The 24,101-nt window shown below is 36.1% G+C and overlaps 1 protein-coding gene across 2 annotated transcripts in view; it reads right to left on the bottom strand.

Moving 5' to 3' along the window:
* LOC135080706 (hypoxia-inducible factor 1-alpha-like) overlaps positions 1-24,101 on the bottom strand; it is a 133,584-nt gene that overhangs the window by 85,613 nt on the left and 23,870 nt on the right. For both annotated transcript variants that reach the window (XM_063975421.1, XM_063975420.1), the window contains exons 2-5: positions 16,576-16,763; positions 12,528-12,700; positions 7,520-7,690; positions 4,783-5,009 (exon numbers count right to left, since the gene is read on the bottom strand). In XM_063975421.1, the coding sequence (XP_063831491.1) occupies positions 4,783-5,009; positions 7,520-7,690; positions 12,528-12,700; positions 16,576-16,763 (759 nt within the window). The remainder of the gene's footprint in view (positions 1-4,782; positions 5,010-7,519; positions 7,691-12,527; positions 12,701-16,575; positions 16,764-24,101) is intronic.

Below are 24,101 nucleotides of genomic sequence, written 5' to 3'. Positions count from 1 at the left end.
CAATAATTGTTATTATAATGATAGGGTAATGTGGGGGAATGCCTTTCAGCTAGGAAATCGCCAATAGTTGGAGTGCAGTGGGCTTAGTGCGAGTTTATATCAAACGTTCTCGTTAGCGACTGCGTAAAATGACATTCAACGTATGACGGATTGTACAGCGTCCCTAGCGGTACTTTCAAGAACTAAAATCTTCATAGATTTTTTGACGCATCGATATTAGAGATGAAACGGATATCCGGTAACTATCCGGTAGGCCGGATATCCGGCCTAAATTTGCTATCCGGCCGGATACCGGATAGTAACTCACTATCCGGCCGGATACCGGATATTTAAAAACTACGACAATTTCCTATAATAAAATGAAATACATTAATATTTTGAGGTAAATATCAATAAAATGGTATATTATATGTAATAATAACGGCTTTTATTTAAAGTCCAAAAGTTACTAAAAGCCATATTAAGGCCTTTCAAAAAACTTATTTCTTATTCACTGTAATGAATACATAAATAGTAAATATTTGTTAATATCGAAATATTGCCAAATAAAATAGGCGATCTTTTTTTCTCTGATGGTCTGATGACATGATGCAGTTCAGTCTGATGACATGTAGCAGTTCAGACAGATTACGCAACAAGTAAACTAATTTAATTTTACTTTTTAATCACACACTCACGATGGCAACCGAAATCGCCCGAATTCATCTGCCCCCTAGACCAGGGTTTCCCAATTTTTTTTTGCCAAGGAACCCTAATTGATTATACTTTTCCTAGCGGAACCCCCGTACTACTCCGCCCGCACGCCCTGCCCCTCCCTTGTGCGTAAACAAGTCGGTGCGAGCGCACAACGTCGGTCACGAAACGTGGGATAATATTTTTTACGGAACCCTTGCGGCCTTTCCACGGAACCCCAGGGTTCCGCGGACCACCATTCGGGAACCGCTGCCCTAGACAAGTGGCAAAATCTGACATTCTATTCGGACGGATTCGATTTTCGAAAAGTGTGACTTATCTAGTCTACTAGACCCACTGATCGCCACCACTAAACCCACTAAACTCGTCTCGACATGCAACGTGACAACGGGCCAACTATCCGGCCGCCGGATATCCGGCTATCCGGCCTAGCAGCTCGCCGGATATCCGGTATCCGGTATCCGGCCAAACAACTATCCGTTTCATCTCTACTCGATATCCTTACTAGTGAGCGTGTTAAAAAAAATATATGAAAATTTTAGTTCTTGAAAGTTTCCGCTAGGGACGCTGTACAATCCGTCATACATTTAATGTAATTAATTTACGCGCTCATTAGTGATGACTTTTGATGTAAACTCAGCCCACAGAAGGTGGATGCGACAAGCCGAAGAGACGAGAGGTCAATGACCAGGAGTCTAATAATACATCGGGCTGCTGCTACTGATGATGACGATGATTTTGATGGAGATCATATAAATGATGATGATGTTGATAACTTTTTTCTACTAAAGATAACTACTAAACTAGTAATGTGCTTGTGTCAGAAAAGGGTTTGTCACAATAGGAATAATTAATTTACAAAGGAGGTTTATGAATTTGTAGTAAAAATGTACGGTGATGACCTCAGATCATAGAAGGGAATAGATGTGAAACGGGGGCGTGGCGCGTGTCTCCGCGATATGCCCAGAAACGAACATCGCCCGCGACGCCAGGTTAGTCGCGATTCAGTCGTACTGAGGAAATGTTCTCCGATATTGTTGGATAATGCGTCGTAACGTGCAATAACATAAGTGAAACGAAGAACTACAGGAACAATGAAGTCATTTACCACATGTAAGTATCGCAAATCCATTGGTATTTTGCTTATAAATAAAAAAAACTAAACATTTTTACGAACGAATTCAGTGCCGTGACATTTACTGCGATATCGAAATTAGTGGTGATAAAAACTCAAACACGTTGTACATTGACGATTTAGTTAGCAACCACTTTATGTCATGCGTAACTACTGCGCAATGTATTTTATTTCTTCCGATATCCACTGACGCGTGAAAATACACAGTACGGCCGCATGTGCCGGTCGTAACATAGTGCAGGGCTCGTGTTCTAATACGGTTTCCTATTATCGATAAATAGAAGTAAATTATTATTTTCTATTTTCTAATTTTGAATGAAAAAATCATGAGTTGCTTGCGATTTTTAAGTTTTTACAAAAACAATAACAATAGTAGAAGGGATTAGTAACTGTCAACTATGTAATTACTATAAGAGCTAGTTGAAAGCCTAATATAGGCATTATTTTTGATAAACATAGGCGGTACGAATTTCGCCATAATTAAAAAGTTAATGCGCGATAGTAGTTAATAATAATTACAGTGATCCTGTTATTATTATTAAAGTAAATAATAATATATTACCAATATTGTAAATACTGGTAAAAATCGCAAGTACCTAAAAGTCATGGGTTAAGCCCATGACTTTTCATACAAACTTTGTCAGTCTATAACTTCTATACTCCATCGATAACGACATTGAGCTTTGGTTGGGGTAAATTAATATAAGGTAACTTCATTTAGTTTTTCGTCCATACAAAATGGAACTGACTCCTTTATGCAAAAATCGTTAAAGAACATAATAATAACGTATAATAATAAAAAGGTTTTCATACAAGCATTTTTTAAACCAATTTCGAGCCTTGCCCCCAGGATTTAAAGTATCGATATCTTATCGACTCCATTTTATCTTTCTTCTCTCTAATTGCTTTTTTCAAAGTGTGCGTCACGTCACGCGGCCATTGATTGGCCATAAGGCACGCCTTCTGGCCAATCACAGCACTTTTAAGCCGGTTGCACATGTTGTCGTAGACTCTCAGTCGCTTTGTTTTTACACAGTTGAATGTGTGTGTGGGAGCTGTGGTGGGGGAAATGTGGGGACACTGGTTCTCGTTGTAGTTACGCGCGACTTCATATCTATTCTCTTTCTATGATCTGAGGTGATGACATATTGATTACAGTAGGAAAGTTTTGGTTGACTAAATAATGGAAAGGGTGCAGCCCAAAGTAAAGATGATGATGGCGATTATCGATTTATAATTCCGTAAGTATTCAGATAAGCCTTCACTGTGGAATTGTTGACGTTTCGATTTGAAAATAAATACCTACTTAGGTAGCTAAGCGTCATTTCATTTGGTTTGGAAAATTTGGAAAAATGCGAAATCTTAGACAAGAATGTTATTTTAATCACTTAACGTTTTACAATACCACTCAAAGCTTTATTTTTTTATTTATGAATTAGTTTTTTCTTCATAATAAATACTTAATTAGTCAGCCTCTTTCCCTATTTCAACATTTAACTTAATAAACAAATGAGATAATTTTGAACTAACTTTTCAGGATTTGTTTTTTATTATATCTATCATCTTATCATGCTTTATCTGTATCACAAAGGTCGTTTTTAACGTTTTCCATATAACACCTAATAATTTTCATAATGGAAAATCATTACTGATTGTAGAGGTCACCCCTAATGTGACCGAGGCGAATGTCCTGTTTGGGTGATGTTTACCGGTACCTAGCAATACCTACATAGTTAACCTTGAATGACCTATCGCCTTTAGCGCCACCGCCTACACATATTAATCTACCACCGCGAAAGTTCATCAATGCAACGCGTCTAACAACAATAAATAATCAATATTCATAATATTAAACATTTTTCAACACCCAAAAACAACTTACATCAGCCGGGTTTGAATCGCCCGCCATAACAAAGTCTCACTAACAAATCCACTGTAACTTTCACTTAATTCACTGGTAAAACACTTAGATTGAAACACAATAATACACAAAACACTGCACTTTATTGAAAACTGAACGGGACACTTGTAGAGTTATCGATGACTGTGTACAAAGCCGCGAAATCACTACATGTTTAACCTACAAAATACATTTGAAGGTGATATTTTTGTTGATATAACCCGGTAGGTTGCGAGGGACACGCTGCCGCCTTAGCGAGCGGATTTGAAGCCGTCTAGCAAATTCGGTAAGGTAATAGAAGCGATTGTTTTGTACAGCGCCATCTTTGGGAGTGGCGAGGTAACTTGACATTTCACTTTTTCTAACCTTGCTTGCTTGCTGTTGGTTCTCACCAGATTAGAACTTTCATGAAGCGTGTGTGCTAACAAAATAATGTTGAGGATGTGACTATATTCTTCTTAACGAGAAACTAATATTTAATTACAGACAAATTTCGTTAATCTTCTGGCTACATTTGGTTATAATAATCTCTTAGTTCTGCCAGTGCAGTGTTTTGTGTAACTAAAATATTGTGCCACGATTTTTCTTTATCCCGGAAAGTTATAGTTGAAGAAAATAATATTTTTATGTTAGTTGCGAATCCCATAAAATATTGTGAGGGATAAATTCACCGAAATTATTATTCAAATTGTTTCGAAGAATTTTTTACTCATAATTTGCAAGTTATCTAGGAACATTGTTACTGGCAGTTTAACGTCAATATTCTATTAAAGACCCAATACACTGAACTGTTCCACCCGTGACATTGACAGGGGGTGCCACCGTCAATACCGATCGCTGGTTCCGATTTAATTTTCACCATGTTGGAAACTTCATAGTTGAACAATGGTGGCGCCCCCTGTCAATGAGTTTGGTGGGACAGTTCAGTGTAGGACATCTATATATTTTGACCAGTGACATTATGATAGGTATTTTAAACAAACTTTTCTACTGACTTTCGTTGTCTCTTTCAATTTGCCTATGCGAAAACGAGATAATGAGATGGGATACTTACGCGTCAGTATAAGTATATGTGAACTTCATGTCCAGACTATGGCGCGAGAGGAACGTTTTGCTGTCCAGAGGGATCTCGATATTGGCCGGGTGAGGGATAGGCCGTCCCACTGCTACTAGTGAACCGGTCTTCAGAGATTTTTTGTCTTCGTCTTTCTCATTGTTGTTGTTGTTTTCTTGCTTGCTCTTACTGCCTGGGGTCAGCATGTGGCCGGTTAGGTGGATCACCTGCGGAAAAAAATAGCAGAATTAAATACTTACAGTCAATCAGACTATGCCAGAGGTTTACTGTAGCGCCCTTGGGAATTTGCCTTTTATAATGGGATAAAAATGACATACTTTGGATACTTTAAAATTATTATTTCAACTATTTAACATTTAAATACGCGCTATGCATTTAGAATGGCTATACATTAATATAAACCTATAACAAGTAGGTATAGCGAATAATATTATTTTCCCTTCAGAGGGTCAAAATATCCTGTATAAAGATCAGACCACAATTTAGTCACCACCGGATAAAGATAAAAGTGAAATTCCATTCAAAATAATCACACAAAATTATTCGCATATCTTATAATTTCAGCAGGTTCGTGTTCTTAATAATATTACTCAATTAAATGTGCCCACTTGCATTTCTTTAATTATGTCACAACAGGTATCCATTCATAGACAGTTATAAATATTGAATCATAGATGAAGTATTCCTAAGCAACCATACTCATAATTACTAGTCTCATATTTCAAGTAAAATGCTGATTTTTCGATTGTAGACATCAGCCGATTGAATCATTCGTCACGATGCAGACCACGTACTGCGAAATGATGCAAAAACAAGCAGTGACAATGGCACAGTCAATTTATACACTCGTACTACATGGTTGGAAAATCCGTATTAGAATGGCAGGAAGATGAAGGAAAGATGAGGGAAAACCACTAACGTAATAAAAAGCCACTTTCTCTTAAAATGGCAGTAAGGTAGTTAAAAGAACAATGTTAGGATATACTTACCGTCAGATCACCTAATAGGTTCCGTATTAATTATGGATCTCTGTCACTCAAAACAAAACCCTGGTGCTAGTGAGCTAGTGACATCTAGACAGACAGTTTAGGAAAGTGAAATGGAAGTACCTAGCTGCGTTAAATCTGCTTGATCTGAGCAATATTATGTTCAGAGACCTTTCATATTGAAATAGATTTCAATTTAATTTATTGATGCCCTTGATTAATGTAATTAAGAGTTCCTTTGTTAATATTCCTTTACAATATAATATTTATCATAAATATTTACCTTGATCTGCTTCATTTAAATGAATATAAATTGGGTCACAGTGGATTGAGGTTATAAATGTGGATAAACAACTATCTGATTTAAATCAAATTGTTGTTAGTAGTTTATTTATAGGTACTACTTTATACGAATACTTTTGCAATACTTACGACGTAAAATTATTTGCAGCAGAATTCAGATCGTTTGACCCTGGGACTGAACTGCGCATACGAGCATATCCCACGGCCGAATACTGGACGCAGGAGTTGTTCCCAAAGTGTTTCGCGAACCTCATCATTGTCACAAGAGATGCTGAGTTCAAAGTTGTACCTTGCAAGACGCAGGACTTCAAATACACATTCCTGCCCTTGCTGGCAAGTGCACACTTGAGATGCAGTAGTTTCCGCTAGAGTCAAGTGCTTTAGACCAGTAGCTTAGTTCAAGCATGTGTCTATTAGGACGCACACTTCAATGCATTTTCCTGCCCCTGAAGGTCAGAACACTTGAGCCTGCTCCTCAAATGTCTCCTTCAGAGTAGACCATTACCATAGTTTACCACAGTCATGCTTCGACAGTCGACACTTTCCCATAAGTACTGAATTAGAGCGCATTAGCTCATAGTAACTACGCATACCTTGTAAGACGCAGACTTCAAATTTAATGCACGTTCCTGCAATTGCTCGTCAGTGTACACTTCAGGCGCAGGAGAAGTTCCCCCCTGCCGTTCACGCTGAAGTACATCTTTATCTACTTTTTTTACAAAAACGTACCTTGTAAGACGCAGACTTCAAATGCACGTTCATGCCCTTGCTCGTCAGTGTACACTTTAGGCGCATGAGTAATTCTCCCTGTCATTCACACTGAAGAACATCTTCATCAACTCTTTACAAAACGTACCTTGTAAGACGCAGACTCCAAATGCACGTTCCTGCCCTTGCTCGTCAGTGTACACTTCGGGCGAAGGAATAGTTCCCTCCTTCCATTCCCACAGCAGTATAGTGCTTCATGTAGTGCCTCTTTCGTTTCAATCAAATACCTTGTAAGACGCAAACTTCAAGTACACGTTCCTGCCATTGCTCGTCAGTGTACACTTCAGGCGCAAGACCAGTTCCCTTTTGCCAATCCCACTGAAGCGCAGAGCTTCAATGCAGTGCCTCTTTATTTGAAACACATACCTTGTAAGTTGTGAGACGCAGACTTCAGATGCACGTTCATGTCCTTGCTCGTCAGTGCAGTTTACACTTCAAGCGCAGGAGAAATTCCCGTCTGCTGTTCCCATTGAAGCATAGCGCTTTATACAATGTTTCACCCACTTTAGTTTCAAACACATACATTGTAAGACGCAGACTTCAGATGCACGTTCCTGCCCTTGCTAGTCAGTGTACACATCAGGCGCAAGACCAGTTCCCTTCTGTCTGCCGTTTACACTGAAGCACAAATCTTCATCCACTTTTTTACAAAAACGTACCTTGTAAGACGCAGACTTCAAATGGACGTTCCTGCCCTTGCTCGTCAGTGTACACTTCAGGCGCAGGAGTAGCTCCCTCCTGCCGTTGCCGCTGGAGCGTAAAGCTTCGCGCACCTCATCATGATCACACGGGTGGCTGAATTCGAATACGCTCTGCCCCATGATCTCCATCTGAAAGTTATATTGACGATATTTTATTTCTGGACATTGAAGATCATAAGTTATATGAACGATATTTTAGTAACTGATTAAAAATATTGCATCTGGACCGATTGGATGGGGTTATGATCAAGTGCAAGGTTAGAAAAAACTGTTGATCTTCTTCATGAGAGGAAGGCTTGAGCTAATCGTTCTCTAAGTAAATGGAACTTTTATTCATAGACAGCTAGGGGCATGGGTGAAATGTGTAATGTACTTTTTATGTGTTATGTAGTTCAATGGAGGCGCAAAACACATGGGTTTATGATTATGCGGTCTGATTTTTCTATTGCCAGTTCACCACATTAAATTTTATCTGTAGACTAACTTTGACGTGATGACTAATTTTCTGTAAAAAATCTGTTAAGTTATGAGAAATCGGCGTCCAATATGGGAATAATTTTATTTTCATAACAGATGTTAAAAGAACACTAATCTTGGAACAAGGTCAAGGTCTGGTATGATTAGGTCACGTGGTGAGTATTATGTTCTGTTTCTAGCTAGTTCAAGGGGAGGGTAATATTTCGTACAGATTTCCTTCAAGCATTACGTGTACTGGAAAACTGAGGTAAATAGGGTAATATCTGTAAGGATTTATTAGACCAGCAGGAAATAGAAAAGTTGCATAAAGCCTTGTGTTGTCAGGATAATACCTTTTTGACACTTGATATTAATTTATTTATTCTTATGTAAGTACTTATTTATAACGGTTTTTGTTTTTTTTGTAATGAAACAAATTACAGACCGTGACGGCATATCATGGTACACTCAGTGGAACATTGTGTAGAGTTGTAATAGGAAAGATTTGCTATACAACAGACTGCTGTTTTATTTGTTTTCTGTTATGACCTATTGAGGTAAGACTGAATGTGTTTTAGAAAATCGTCTATTACAACTACATTAGTGCTACAGTGTTTACTTTGTTGTGCTGTTTAAATTACGAATGTAATGCTATAATCAATGATTTATTTAGATTATAAAGGCGATCAAAAAGTGTGTTGTTTCGTGGCGCGTGCGCGTACGCAACGCATCGGTGACCCAATTCAAGAGTCGGTTATTTTAAGACTTGTTACTCCAATCACCGAACAAACATCACTTGGATATAAAGACAGAGAGTTTAAAGAAAATCACTTGCATATGTCTTAGATATCCTACGATAATTTTAAAGACGGTGGGGTTGTCCCTTACGTCAGCAGAATTATCTTGCACAGATTCAAATATTTTAATTATAGCTATCAAAACAATTCCAATGGACTACGTGATATAAACATAGTAAATCCGTATAGGACAATCAGTCTATCAAGCATAAATAATAGTTTCAAATTATAGTATTCTTCCACTAGTTTAAAATGTAATGTGTTGTTGCCACGAGTAGTCGACCAAGTTCATTAGATCTAATCGTCTAACTTTATCTTACAGTGTAAAATAAACTCTATGCACCGGTAATTAGGACGTCACTTGCGGTGCAGTATGGTCGACCTACATGCGCGTGAGTTGACCAGACATGCGTAACACGCGTTTGGTGTATGCGCGTGATAATTTCTAACGCAAACGTTTTGTCAACGAATGTTTAGACCTGTAGCTTACGTAACTGAAGTACCCGGAACCAGTTAGGTTAAATCATTATTTTTGTTTTGAAACAGGTGCATCTAATGGGTTTCCCATTAAAGATATAGGTAAATGATCATGAGATCTTAACGAGAATTTTTGAGAAAGTATCAATGTGAACTTTGGATTCAGAAGATTCATCATGTTAACTATGGAGATTTTCCAAAACAACCAATTTTACATTACATAAGCTGCCTTCTTTGATTCTATTGTCAGAGAGATGATAGGTATAACCCCCAAATTGATTTGCCTAGTGTTACTTAACTTAAGGAAAAAAATATGTCTAGCCAGTTTATAAGTTAAGTGAAGAATAGAAATCTTCATAAGCACGTTGGCGTTAAACAGTGACTCATTATTTTCTTAAGACCACGCAGAAGTAGCCTTTCAGTGTTTTCCGTAAACGTTTTTGTTGCCAACCGAAAATAGACTCACCTTCAGATCATTGACCCAGAAAATTGATTTAGTTGATTAGATTAGGAACTGCAAGAAATAGATGAACTTTGACCATCGAAGGTGGCAGACAAAACGAAGCAAAAAATGGCGCCACCCAATGATTAAATTGATTACTATCGCAATAGGTTCAATCGATAGCGAGATAAAGTGCTATATGATCATACACTAAAATATACGAAGTGTCTATCAACAAAACGCTACAATAATATTATAATTAATTTTGGATACCGATAGCATCGATACTGACGATAGCATTTCTTTAGTAAAATGGGCAACTTTTTATTGATACTACTAGTATCAGAATCGATGTTATTGATACAATCCACATCACAATCAATATGGTAAAAGGTATCGAGTTAAAGGTCGACAATCGATAGTCCAAACACAAATGTTTGGCCACCACTAATCATATTGGTCAAGGCAAGGCCCAACGTGTTGCATTTCTTTCCAACGGCGAACGTAAAAAGAGGATAAACGATTGTTTGGTTTGGAATTGGGACACGAATGCGGCGCTATGTGATTAAGATACCAATATAGTTATTTAATTTTTAGCGTTAAGAGTCGCATCTCAAACTAATTTGAAAATTATAAATAACTTGAAAAAATCGAACTGCCTAAGGCGGGAATTGAACCCACGACCTTCCGCTTGCCGGGCGACTGCTCTTCCAACTGAGCTACTTAGACACTGGATGAACCCGTCGAAATTTTCAAGTGTAATACGCTGTTACGGCCAGCGTTTGTTTCATCAATGTTAAGTAATACCTACCCTACATCTAACAGAAATATTGTTGCAAATATTTAACTGTCAGTTAAGATGAAACAGCTCTTTTACATAGTTATTTAATTTTTAGCGTTAAGAGTCGCATCTCAAACTAATTTGAAAATTATAAATAACTTGAAAAAATCGAACTGCCTAAGGCGGGAATTGAACCCACGACCTTCCGCTTGCCGGGCGACTGCTCTTCCAACTGAGCTACTTAGACACTGGATGAACCCGTCGAAATTTTCAAGTGTAATACGCTGTTACGGCCAGCGTTTGTTTCATCAATGTTAAGTAATACCTACCCTACATCTAACAGAAATATTGTTGCAAATATTTAACTGTCAGTTAAGATGAAACAGCTCTTTTACATAGTTATTTAATTTTTAGCGTTAAGAGTCGCATCTCAAACTAATTTGAAAATTATAAATAACTTGAAAAAATCGAACTGCCTAAGGCGGGAATTGAACCCACGACCTTCCGCTTGCCGGGCGACTGCTCTTCCAACTGAGCTACTTAGACACTGGATGAACCCGTCGAAATTTTCAAGTGTAATACGCTGTTACGGCCAGCGTTTGTTTCATCAATGTTAAGTAATACCTACCCTACATCTAACAGAAATATTGTTGCAAATATTTAACTGTCAGTTAAGATGAAACAGCTCTTTTACATAGTTATTTAATTTTTAGCGTTAAGAGTCGCATCTCAAACTAATTTGAAAATTCGTCGTGGGTTCAATTCCCGCCTTAGGCAGTTCTATTTTTTCAAGTTATTTATAATTTTCAAATTAGTTTGAGATGCGACTCTTAACGCTAAAAATTAAATAACTATGTAAAAGAGCTGTTTCATCTTAACTGACAGTTAAATATTTGCAACAATATTTCTGTTAGATGTAGGGTAGGTATTACTTAACATTGATGAAACAAACGCTGGCCGTAACAGCGTATTACACTTGAAAATTTCGACGGGTTCATCCAGTGTCTAAGTAGCTCAGTTGGAAGAGCAGTCGCCCGGCAAGCGGAAGGTCGTGGGTTCAATTCCCGCCTTAGGCAGTTCGATTTTTTTCAAGTTATTTATAATTTTCAAATAAGATACCAATGTTGGTATGGACGCTAACAACAGGGAAAAACTTTTAAGAACATTGAAAATAAATACACTGGATAGAAAGTTAGCAAAAGGCAGCTACGGCCTTGCAATCCTTCCAAAACTTGCAATATAAGGACAGAGAAACACTTGCATTGCAATCAATTTCGATTCGATAAAGTTCCATACAAGTAGAGTTTATAAAACTCGGGCAGGTGGCGAAGCGATCACGACATACAATGTATAGCAAAGTCTAAAGGCCCTGAAATTCAAGAACACGCTCGCTCCTGCACAAAGGATTTGCATTTATAATTTTAAATCTTTGGACAAACAAAGTATTTTGGTTTCGGAGCGAAACGACGCAATGTGCAACGCTTTGTTTTTGTGATAATTTCAAAATTTTAATCTCGGATAAATAATGATTCTTCACAAAATCTGAAAGCCTGCTGACAAATCGCAACAACACGCACCTCTGCTGTGGGTTAAAAATATGTATTTTGTATTTTTGAACCCTTTCAATATATTATGTAGGCTAGCAATACTGGAAATTGCAAAGATGAAGTAATTAATGTTAAAAATATTTTACTATCTAATTTTGTAAAATAATAATGCTGAAGCATATTAGAACCCTTAACATTGTCAACTACATCATTCAGCTCATTGACTGCCTGCGACAATGAACTCGGTGATGATGTAGCAATTGTTTTAACTAATTACTTTTTCATTTACATGTGGATATCCAGCCAGCCTTTGACTTGCAGTAGGTATCAGCCTTGTCCCCAGCAAATCAACTTTTTACAAAATGTCCAATATCCTTTATGTTTAACTTTATATCTTTACAGTAAGATTCAAAATCAATTGACCATTTATTACAGCGGCCGTGTACTAACGGAAGTCCGAACCTACCTGAGACACTCCAAGGTGATCGGCAATGTTCTCGCTGCAGTACACAATGTCCCCTTGCTGGGATACCACGAACACGAAGCCGTCCAGAGCCTTCATGTAGGACAGCTCGGAAGACACCTCCTCCAGACCCTTAGGATCGGGCAGCTTCGGCTGATCATTGGCATCGACGGGAACTGGAAATAAAAGAAAATGTAGGATTTTAAAGAAAGTCAAAAATCTTTAAAACACTATGCAAATGTTGTGTGATTTTGCCAAAAGTTTGTTGTCCTGTCCTGCTATAAAAAGTCTCGGGAATTCGGGATCAGTAATGATCCTTCGTGATAAAGTTTTATCAGAAATATTTAAGTAACCTTCCTCGTTTTACAAATGGACAGTGGTAATGCAATCTGTAACTGGATTACAGAGATAACACTGTTTGTGTCCTTGACAGTAAAACGCAATTCTGCTTCCTAATTGTGGAACTTACCATCCATGGGCATTGCTTTGAGTTTGACATAATATAGGTACTTACCTACTTTTATTACCATATGACAATGTAAGGCAGTATAAACCATTGTGATGTCTGACTTTACGAGTGATAAATGTAAATTATCATATTGGAATTTGGAACCGATCGTGATATCCTTGGAAAGATCGTGAAACAAGAAAGTTCAAGTTATCATTGTTTTTTGCAAAAGTTTGAAAAATTAAGTTGAAAAGGTTAAGGGTTGAAAAAAGACAACTTCGTGCTTATTAGCTTTTATCAGCGCTTATTGGATAAACAAAGAGTACTAGATAAACCGTGTAACATGACTATTTCACAAAATTAACAAAATATTGTGTTATTAAGATCTTAATTAATGAACGATTGGCTAGTGTATGAAATCTTGCTCTTTGATAACAAGAGGACAATCATCAATTACCTACTTGTTTTTTTATCTGATAAGCAGCTGATTATTGATATTATTTTTAATTTTTAGATAATAGTGTCAGACAAATGTCTGATTGACAAAAATGGAAGCAAGTTATATTTTTAAAGTCAGAAAAAATGTTTTTACCATCAACTTTTGCTATTCTGACTCCTCAGTGCATAGTTTTTGAATGTGCTTCAATTTATAGACTTGTTATAAAAACTGGACCTTTTATTACATGTTAAGTTAACCATTAAACAGGCATACCTACCAAGTTCAACAATTTTGGACTTTAAATTAACGATAATAAGGTTCAAAATAACATGGGAAGCATTCCCATTGTCCGAATCAGAAAAAAACTTTATTGTCAATGTATTATTGGGATCCATTACGTCATCGCCGAATTGATTTCCAATTGAACAATTGATCCAGTGACGTGTTTGCGGTTTGAACATCCGACGCCGCGAAATATTGCGGTGACGCGTGCCAAAGCTGTCGAAGGAACTTGTGGTTTCGCCCACATATTAATAAACTTAAATTAAATACTAGTTACTTGCTTGTTATGTTAGCCTGGTACAGTAGTACACATTTAATAAGGCGCGTCGTGAATCTTCGGCCACGCAGACAAGGACAAAATTTTTCCGATTATGTTCCCCGTCGCACTTGCGCAAGCCCCGCCCATTTCATAATTACACTGCAGGCCAAGTACGGGGAATAAAATATTTATCTTTTTGAAAAAGTTTAATAGAGTATTTAAATAAATAAGATAAGATAAGAAAAACTTTATTTGACACAAAAAGAAAAAATAAAAAATAGAACAAATACACTTGTGCTACCCGTCGTTGTTCCCGATTTCCATAACACAAGTGCTTTTGCTACATACTTTAGGATCGATCGGAGCAATGTACGCGTCTAATATGTATTTATTTATTTACTTGCTTTTGCCCGCGGTTTCACCCGCGTGAAATTTAGTTTGTCATAGATCGTCATAAATTATAGCCTATATGTTATTCTGGGTTATAAACAATTATAAGTTTCATCAAAATCCGTTCAGTAGTTTTGGCGTGAAAGAGTAACAAACATCCAGACATCCAAACTTTCACATTTATAATATTAGTAGGATTATTTTTGTGGGATGTATTTAATCCATAATTTAGAAATGTTATAATTTGCATGCTACATAAATAATTGTAGCGAATTACGATAATGCACTTTATTTTATTTATCATATCTTTAATATACTGTACTCTACTAAATGGCAAATAAATATTTGAATTTCCGAATGTGAGAAGGTTAATGCTGAATCTATGAATGAATTGTGAATGTGATGTACGGAGATTGGAGGCTCACAAAAATAAAACACTTTTTTTGCCACTAAGTGTACTTTTGTCAGCAACGCGTCTACGCACTCTAGAGTATGGCGGCTGACTAACATGTGTCACAGCGCGCGCAAACATGACACGCGGCGCTGACCAATACCGGCACAGGAAGAAGACGCGCCGTGCGTGGAGTATCCCGATTGGTCAATAGCATTTCCCGCGCTACTTAAATTCGTCTTCTGCGCAGGTACATCGGTGAGCCTTATTAAATGTGTACTACTGTACCGAATTTAGATTTAGGTAGTGCGCGGGCAAGTTTCATCAAAAGCCGTTCAGTAGTTTTAAGATGAAATGAAATAAATGAGTAATAATCTGAGGACGTCCACAACGGTTATGCAAATAAAATAGCAAAAGATTGGACGAATAAGTGTAAGACAAGACAACATAATTCCACTTTGTTGAACTCTCCATATTGTGGTAAGCAAGCCATGTATTTTATTTTGAGTAAACATTTTGACTAATATTGTGTATAGTAGCAATTACCATAATTTAACATAAACATCACAAACAAGTTTGTTTCCATAGTGCATTTATATTATTTTTGCTCGCGTATTTGTGAACTGCGCAGTTATTGGCCAGTTAGTAACCGAAACCGGTCAACCAAAAAGAGGAATACTGACCTAACGGGAAATTAAAACCACATTAAAACTCAATTCCATTAAATTCAAATGCAGGAAAAAATCGAGCCAAGTTTAGTGAAAATCATTAAACGGCGATTAGAATACTAAAGCTGGTTCTCCGTCAACATGATGCGAATGCCGAAGATTAAGTAGTTTAACTTGATAATCTCGTCAAGGAAACTAAATTATCACAATGTTACGCTTAATTTCCAACAAGAACAAAAAAAGGTTTAATTCTGTCGAGTTTTAAATAAGCACAGATTACAATACAAACCATCATAATACTGACAAATAATTAGTTCAGACAAATACAATATTTTACCATAATAAAGTATAACGCCTTACAATAAAGAGCTTTAGCAGCCGTTGACGAAGATAAAAACTAAAGCCTACTGTACTGAATAATAAAAGTAAATTAAATTTCAAACAATCAAAATACGCTTGCAAACAATTCCAACACATTCATGGCCATAAAATTGCCTTATAAACTTTTTTGTATTGGGACAGTGAGTCATGTTTATACTTCAAGTAAATTTAATTTAAAAAACCCGCTAAAACTTACTTTATTTTTTTGTCAAATGGCGTCAGAAAAATATTAACTAAGACACTTTTATTTATATTGTATATGACCGTACGTATTTTTTTACTCAGCAAATTTATTATGCTCACGAAATTACTCATACCTTTAAAATATTTTGGTAAAGAGTTGCTAAGTAAAGGTATCAGCTACGTACATAGAAACGACGATGAAAAACTATATGACTTAACTATTAAACTACCGTATAATCGGTCTAGTATAAACCTAGCCAATTTTAAGGTACCTAGTACCATTATACTTTTTTGCTCAAAACTTTGTGATAACTAGCGAAGCAGTCATGATATCGAATCTATAACAAACTTGTTTTAATAAGTAGGTATTTTCAGTCGGTCGTGAAATCAATAATATTAATCAATGGATTACATATCTTATGACTCAAGCATAAAGACGATATCACAGACGCCTTGTCCAGCTGTTCGACCTGCTTCTTCGCCGGGAGGGCAGCGGTCAGTTCGGAGAAGATCTGCATCTCCTTGGAGCGCCTGCACCGAGCGGCCACGGGGGACTTCGTGCGCTTTATAGAGACTTGCATATCAAGCAATAGTATGTCTTATTACTCACGCATAGAGACGACATCGCGGACGCGCAGGTAGGATATGGCCAAGCGCATCACAGACGCCTTGTCCAGCTGTTCAACCTCCTCCTTCTTCGCCGGGAGGGCAGCGGTCAGTTCGGAGAAGATCTGCATCTCCTTGGTGCGCCTGCACCGAGCGGCCACGCGGGACTTCTCCTTCCGCTTTTCATTGTTCCTGTGGACAAAATAATTTTTATTTATAGATATAACCAGATTTTTTATTTTCAACTTTTCATTTTTAAACTTCATTTTTAAAGTAAGGTAAATAATGAGCTAAGTTGCTAGGCGTGGTGAAAATTAATGAAAATTATTATTAAAAGTTGTGGAGCGTAATTTGCATTTTTGTTTGTTCGTTTTCCTCTTCAATTAATTATTACTGTGAGTCGTTTTTCATTTATAAAATAGATAATTTACATCACCGTACGTCAACTCAATAGTTAAATTCTATCAAATACTTCTATTTAAAATTACTGCAATGAATATTTATTGGCATGTTAAGGCCGTAATCTGAATAACTAGCTTATTTAGGGCTATACACATAAATTTAAATATATTCATGTTAATGGTCCTCGTATAATAATTACAATAATAGTAGGAATTAGATTTCAACATTTAAATGGTTTATTATTAAAGTAATAATATAAAATGGAGGTTTATAAAATAAGCTAGTTGGTCACAGCCGGTAACTGCTGATTTCTATTGTTTTGTGGTAAGAATTAATAAAAACAAGGATAATATTGGAACTTGGACAGTCAATGACATTCTAAATCAGTGTCTTATATTATTATGTAATAAGGTACCTTTTCGATACCGCACACAGTTTTTTTCTCGCATCAATACCATCCGAAACTCCCGGAATGCACATGTTTCAGACCACAAAAAGTGTTTCATTAAACGATACCACTCTTTTCACTCACAAACAAATAACACACAAGACTGCACCGGTCCAACCTTCCAACAAATATGAAAAGGTATTAATTTTTAACCATTAATTTGTCGTTAGGCCGCTCATTATCTACTGTTCTAAATTGTACATTTGGAAGTGCGTCATAAAATGCATTTATGGACAGATTCCAATACCCGTCCGTCTGGTTTGTAGCGATACTAACGATAATATCTATTTAGGCGTAGAACTAGGGCACAGACTATAATGATTTTGTAATTAACAAGTAAATATTTGTTAATAAACAACGTTACCAAAACATTTTATCTAAACAAATCTTATCGAAGCGCCGATAAACAGGTTCGGTATAGAGTCATTGGACAAGTGAGTGTTCAACGTGGCAATCATTTCTGAATTAACACTTGACGGCGAACTGGTTGGTTCCAAGCCAAGAGTAACGAACGATAAATCCAGGGGGTCTATTTCTTATACAACTTTCTCCGTCTCTCTCATGCGTGCTGAGATACCAGTATGAGTGAAAGAGATGGAAAGCAAGAGATTTATAATCGATTCGAGATCATTTTACAGAGTAGGACCCTTGACCACGGCGCGGCGCTTTCTTCTATTACACTTTGATCAAGCTCCTTTTATGATATAAGTAATTGAATTTTTATGTGTTGGTTACATTTTTTACGTAGCAAGTCTCAAATATTTTATCAGTTTGATTATCAGGCATAAACTGAATGGAAGTGCAGCAGTTACAATATGTAAAGCCTTTAATGCTAATAATCAGATATTCAGGGTGAATACTATATTATCTAATGCACCGGTGATGTCACTTTATTGGTCGGCTGAAATAATAAATGGATCCAGACATCTGTGTCTAGACAACTCTAATCTCGTCTTGAGAAATACCACCATAAACCATACCATAAAAGGGCAAAGCTCTGCGTTATTTTCGTTACGATATTAATGTTTGAAATCGCTTGAATTTAACAAAACTAGTTTAGCATGAGATCTTATGAGGGTGAGAAGTTACCTTATCATGTATCTTAAATTATAAAGGAGAAGTCATTCTATTGAAAAAGATTTTGATTGACGGAATAAATTATTTAAGAAATTAAGGATATTCGTTATTCCCTTTAATATGATTTTAACAACTCATTCTCATGTCCATACGCATGCTGTTACTGCAACTATGATGACAGTTAATCTAATATTAATGTATCTTTATATTCAACAAGCGGCACTTAGGTTCTATTGACGCACTCTATCGAATCGTGCACAGAATAATAAAGAGTCACAAAATGTTCAAAAACTACCAGCTTGCAGCATCGAAATTCATTTATAGAAGATCAAATTGATTTGATTACCAGACGAAGCCCTTCTGGAAAGTTACAAACTTGACATGAGTAGTAATTCCAAAATTGCTTCGCTTTGAGGTTGTTTCTTTTGAAGACTTATTCGCAGAAAACTACTCGTCGCCAATTGTCTCTTTTTCTGCTTTGCATTTAAAATTGCACTTTGCACTTGCTTGCTACATTTTGAACATTTTGCTATATTTTGAACTTTCTGCGGATATCATAAGATTCAAAATTATTTAGAAGCATTAGTATGTAGTCTTTACGGTTAAAGGGTGACTAGGATATTTTAGAACTAGATGATGTTACATAGTAACACATGACACAACAATGTATGTAACATAACATCACACTTACCTACCTATCTTATCATATCATCCAGAATTCAGCTATCGTACCAATTTCAATTGAATGCAATAAATTTTCCACTGGAAATATTATAAAAGTTCTCGACAATACTCCAAAATAGATTTTCCCAACATAAATTTTACAATATTGTCATAACATTTATTGATATGCACTTACGTGTTTTGGGTGTGTGAAAGGCACGTTGTAGTGCATGTGGTTTGAATATCTTCAGACATGTAATCCTCCTCTTTATACAATGTTTCCTATCAGAGACAATGAACAATACTTTTATTGGTTTTAAAATTATCTAATAGATAGGTTATTTGCTTTTCGTTTCAAGTATACCTGTCCGTCATTGTAACAAAGGTCACTTGGCTTTGATAAAAGCAGGTTGTATTTTATTCTGTTTTAGGTTCAAAAAAAATCTATTAAATCTGGATAAAATGCATTTCATTAGATTTGGATATAATAATTAATTAATTGAAATTAGGGCGGTACTTTGGTGATACATATTTTATTTACCAAGTTTAAGTTTAGGCTACAAAATCTTAACTTCAAATGATATTGTAGTGATAAGTATTATTCCTAAATAAAATAAATAATACCCTTTAGTTTGACACTGAGGTTAATTAATTATAATAAGAGGATAATTAATGTATAGTCATAAACTCTTTTAGATCATTAAACGCTATCTATACCTAATACGTCCTCGTTTAGCGTCTTGATCGACAGTCCAATTAGTGATAAAGTAGAACACAGAAACAAAATTATTTCCACACTTTAAACCTAATTTTAGGAGGCGATAAAACGAGTTCTGGCGCTTAACGAAAAAGACAGACATACTATAGAGTGCAACAGAATGAGGAAAATAATGCATCTGGAAAATGGGACCATCGTGTTATAAAAACAAGGAGAATAATAGCTTGATACGGTTCATCATAATTCAACGAATAATAGAGAATTAATAATTCAAAACACGATGCTTCCAGGCTATCATTATGTTCTTATAACAACGCTCATAGAGGCTCGTTTCGCGTGACTGGTCAAATTATAGCAGGTAAACTAATTGTATCGTAAATACTGGTATTTATATTCAAGTTATAATGCGTCAATTAATTAAAGCGCTAATTTGAATAGGATTCGAAAGATTGGATTTTTTTTGTTTAGTTTTCTTAATTTATTATGTGGGTTTACTTGAAGTCACAAATCTCATGTCAGACTTTATGATCCCAAAGGTGACTGACATGGTTCAACCGGACCTCCGAAACTGTATTTATTTTTAAATTACCTACGAACTACGAAGTACCTGTACTACTGATTAAAGTTTGCAGTCTGAATCTCGACGAAACCCAAACTGAGAATTGATTTCAGTTTTTTTTTTCAGCATAAATAAATATATTTTATTCCAGAAATAAATTGGAATAGAATCTATGAAGATAAATCACTTGACGTGATAGCAGTACAGAAACAATGACTTAGTGTCTGCACACTAACAAACGATAACATACTGAGCCTATATTTAGTCAACTGGGATAATGAGTACTGCATATGTGACGACGCCAGATTCTTAGAAGTCACTGGAAATAATAAATGAATGAATTCTAATAATTAATATCCATCTCGTAAGCAGTTGCGGAAGTCGGAACTTGTCCGGGCACTACCGTGCGCCTGTCGATGTTGTTTGGATAATAAATTAAATCTACCTTTACTTAATCTACTTGCTTTACCGCATAAGTAAGAAAGTATTAAGATATTTCTGACAGTAAAATAAATTTTAAATGTATAGACAAAAATGTTAAAATGTGTCTGTTTTTCCGCGTTCCCTAAAACGACTGGCTCGATTTTAACGGGACTTTAACTGATTCGCTGTTTATTTCGCTGTTTCATAAAATGTAACTAATTTACTTTTATTGTTGCAAACAAAATAATCAGGATTAAAATTAAAACTTATGTATTTGTGACCAGACCGAAATCTACGGCGTAGGCGGAAGCCTTTTGGTAGACTCTAAAATGAACATACTCGTAAATCAAGTTGTTTGTTGTTGTGTTCTAACTTTTGAGGCTCATCAATATCCAGAATCGTTTATTTTCATTTTGTCAGGCATTTGCGAACGTCAATTAGCGAGCTGACTATGAAAAACATCTCGGCGCTACTCGTAACTAGTGGCACATTTAGGCCAATGTCGAACGACTGTGGTGTTGCTATGCTTCTTCATTGAATAAAAGGTGGCTATTCTAACTGCGCTAGCAAGAGCAAGGATTTTACTTAATTAAAAACTACATTTCTTTTACACATCTAGCCCAAAAAAAAAAACCAATACCCGCTTTGTATGTAATTTGTGAAATACTTTTCTAAAATACTGAGTTACTTGATTTCAGTCTATTTTGTGGTTTCAGTCCAAGGGAGAAAAAGAGAAAAAACTATACTGTCTAGTTTTTTGTCACCTTTACCTTCGAGTAACTTTAACTGAGTTACTGAGCCGAGTTGCATTCGATCCGATAAGTTATTTTCAGTACAAAAAACCGACCGGTTACAGGATTAGATAGACAACATTTTTGATGCGTATTTAACCATTGTTAGTAACTATTAAGTAATCTGTGTCATTTTATTCAAATTCAGTTTAACTATAAACCCTGTTGTGAAACAATCTGCTGATTATATTTTTAGGAAGATGTATACGATAGGTACCTATTCTTTTTAAACCAATGTTTCCCTAAGATACAAGATCTGACGATACAAAATTGTGATAAACATCAGAAGATCAAAATGATATAATATCTTTTCTGTCTAGCGATCATCATCAGCATAGTCATCTCTACCCATTTCACGGTCATGAGAAAGGCAACTCTTTCAGGAAGTTGAGATAATAAAATCACGCCTTCAGATATCCTCTTTGGTAAAATAAAAAGTAGCTTAATAATCACATAATATCATTTCACCTGGAATACCTACATTACTATCAGCTACTTGTATTGAAATGTCTAATAAAACTCAATAACTCTTTATGCCCACCTAATTTATTAGTTCCATCGATTTATCAATTTATGACGTATAATGTGTCTACTTATCTCTCTTATTAGAGTTTAGGCGATGAGCACATAGCTTATCAACTGTCTATATGTATTATTATGGCGATACTCAATACGTATCCTTCAATAAGACTGACATTATCTGCGTCAATGGCTATTAACGCCTAGACGTGCCTCTACTACAAATTGAGACTGACACTCGAATAAAGACAATGATCATCATCAAGCACCAACGGACGGAACATACAAATTTTTATATGTTCACGCACGTCATATACCCGTTCAATTGGCCGACGGGGCCGCCATTATTTTTGCAATCGCGAACAATGTGTGCACTCAAGAAGAATTTAACAAATTGGACCTTATTGTCAATACCAGTAGCACTAGTTCAGTTTGCGTTTGCGGCAAGTGCAGTTGTTCGGAAGAAGGCAGTCAGGACTCTGTAAATAAATCACCGCTCCGCTTTGCAGAATTGGTTGCAGTACGCTTAGAAAACTAAATGTATTCCACTTCTTTGCTTAAAGAGGTTCTTTGCGTTCACCTATTGTCCAATAAGGTAGAGGAAGCCACCTACGAATGCCCAGAAGAAAATGAGTAGGTTCAGAAGGTGAGAGAAAAGAGAATGAGAGTTAGACATAATTGTGAAAGTAGTCTGATGAAACTCAAAAAGCAAGGCCTAAGAACATAATACAAACGAATTATTACTTTCGTTCGAAACAACTAATAGGATTGCTACTTTAAAAAGGGGTCTTCCCAGAAAACTTTCCACAACTATATCCAATAAGTTATATTGTATTAATAACCATTAATCAAGAGCATCTGGCAATGTACCTATCCAGGATCCCTGATTATTGTGAAATTGATTTTCTCTTCGCTAACGCTCAGTGTCATTATGTCACCAATCAAAACTTGTGTTGTGTGTGATCTAGCTGTTTTGTTACCTTTTTCAAATGTTATCGATCTAAAAACAAAGCCATTGGCCTTTGTACAAAAGAAATGCTGAATAATCAGCTTGCGTGAGTGATATAAAGAAATGCTCACTATCAATCAAATTACAAAAATATCAAGTTTTATTATGTAGTGGTGATAGTATTCCACTATGCCTTGTTTTTGTTACTATCCAACATTGTTATGCAGATTCCAAAGCTTTTTACCGTCTTATGAATATAAGTGTACTTGAATCGTTACTTTATAGATCTTTGGAATAATCAATTACCTTCTCTGACATTTTTTAAAACACCAGCATTAACTAAACACCCAATATTTCAACCTAGACCATCAAACGCGATAGCTAGTTTATTTTAACATCTTCCAGCGAAGATTAATTCAACGAAAACGAACAAACAAGGCAGAAAATAAACCGGAGTTAGAAGAACACTTATCTCGAAACATATTTGTTCTTGAAGCTATTTAAAATGCTATTAATATGCAATTGAGTCAGGTTGCAGGCCGGTTAGACTTAGTTTTATTTATGCTGTGGTAAATATTTTAATGGTTGGAGGAGGAAGCCAGTCATAAGTGCTTTATGTTACAATACAACAAAATTTTACTGACTGAAGGACTACATAGGAGAACCGACCAAATCTGACAAGGGTCATATGCTGCTTAAAGGGAATTAGGCTGTTTCTGCCTGGCAAACGGAATTTTACTGATTATTTGTAGTGGAAGAAACTACTGTCTTCCCCAGAACACTAGAATGCACACCGATAACTGTCATTTACAATTTTACCTGTGAATCAAGGGGCGTGTGTGGGATGCAATAACTCGTATTTCGAGTTAGCATACCTATTTGGAAGCCAAAACCTGGCTTTGAAACAAGGGCCTAATTTTCCAACCCAACATCTATCTCAAAAACAATGTGTGTCCATGTATCACTGGTTCAAAAAGACAT

The sequence above is a fragment of the Ostrinia nubilalis genome, chromosome 18 (assembly GCF_963855985.1).
Source record: "Ostrinia nubilalis chromosome 18, ilOstNubi1.1, whole genome shotgun sequence".
Taxonomy (NCBI): Eukaryota; Metazoa; Arthropoda; class Insecta; order Lepidoptera; family Crambidae; genus Ostrinia; species Ostrinia nubilalis.
Note: the sequence above shows the minus strand (reverse complement) of the source record. Positions and strands in the feature narration are given on the sequence as shown.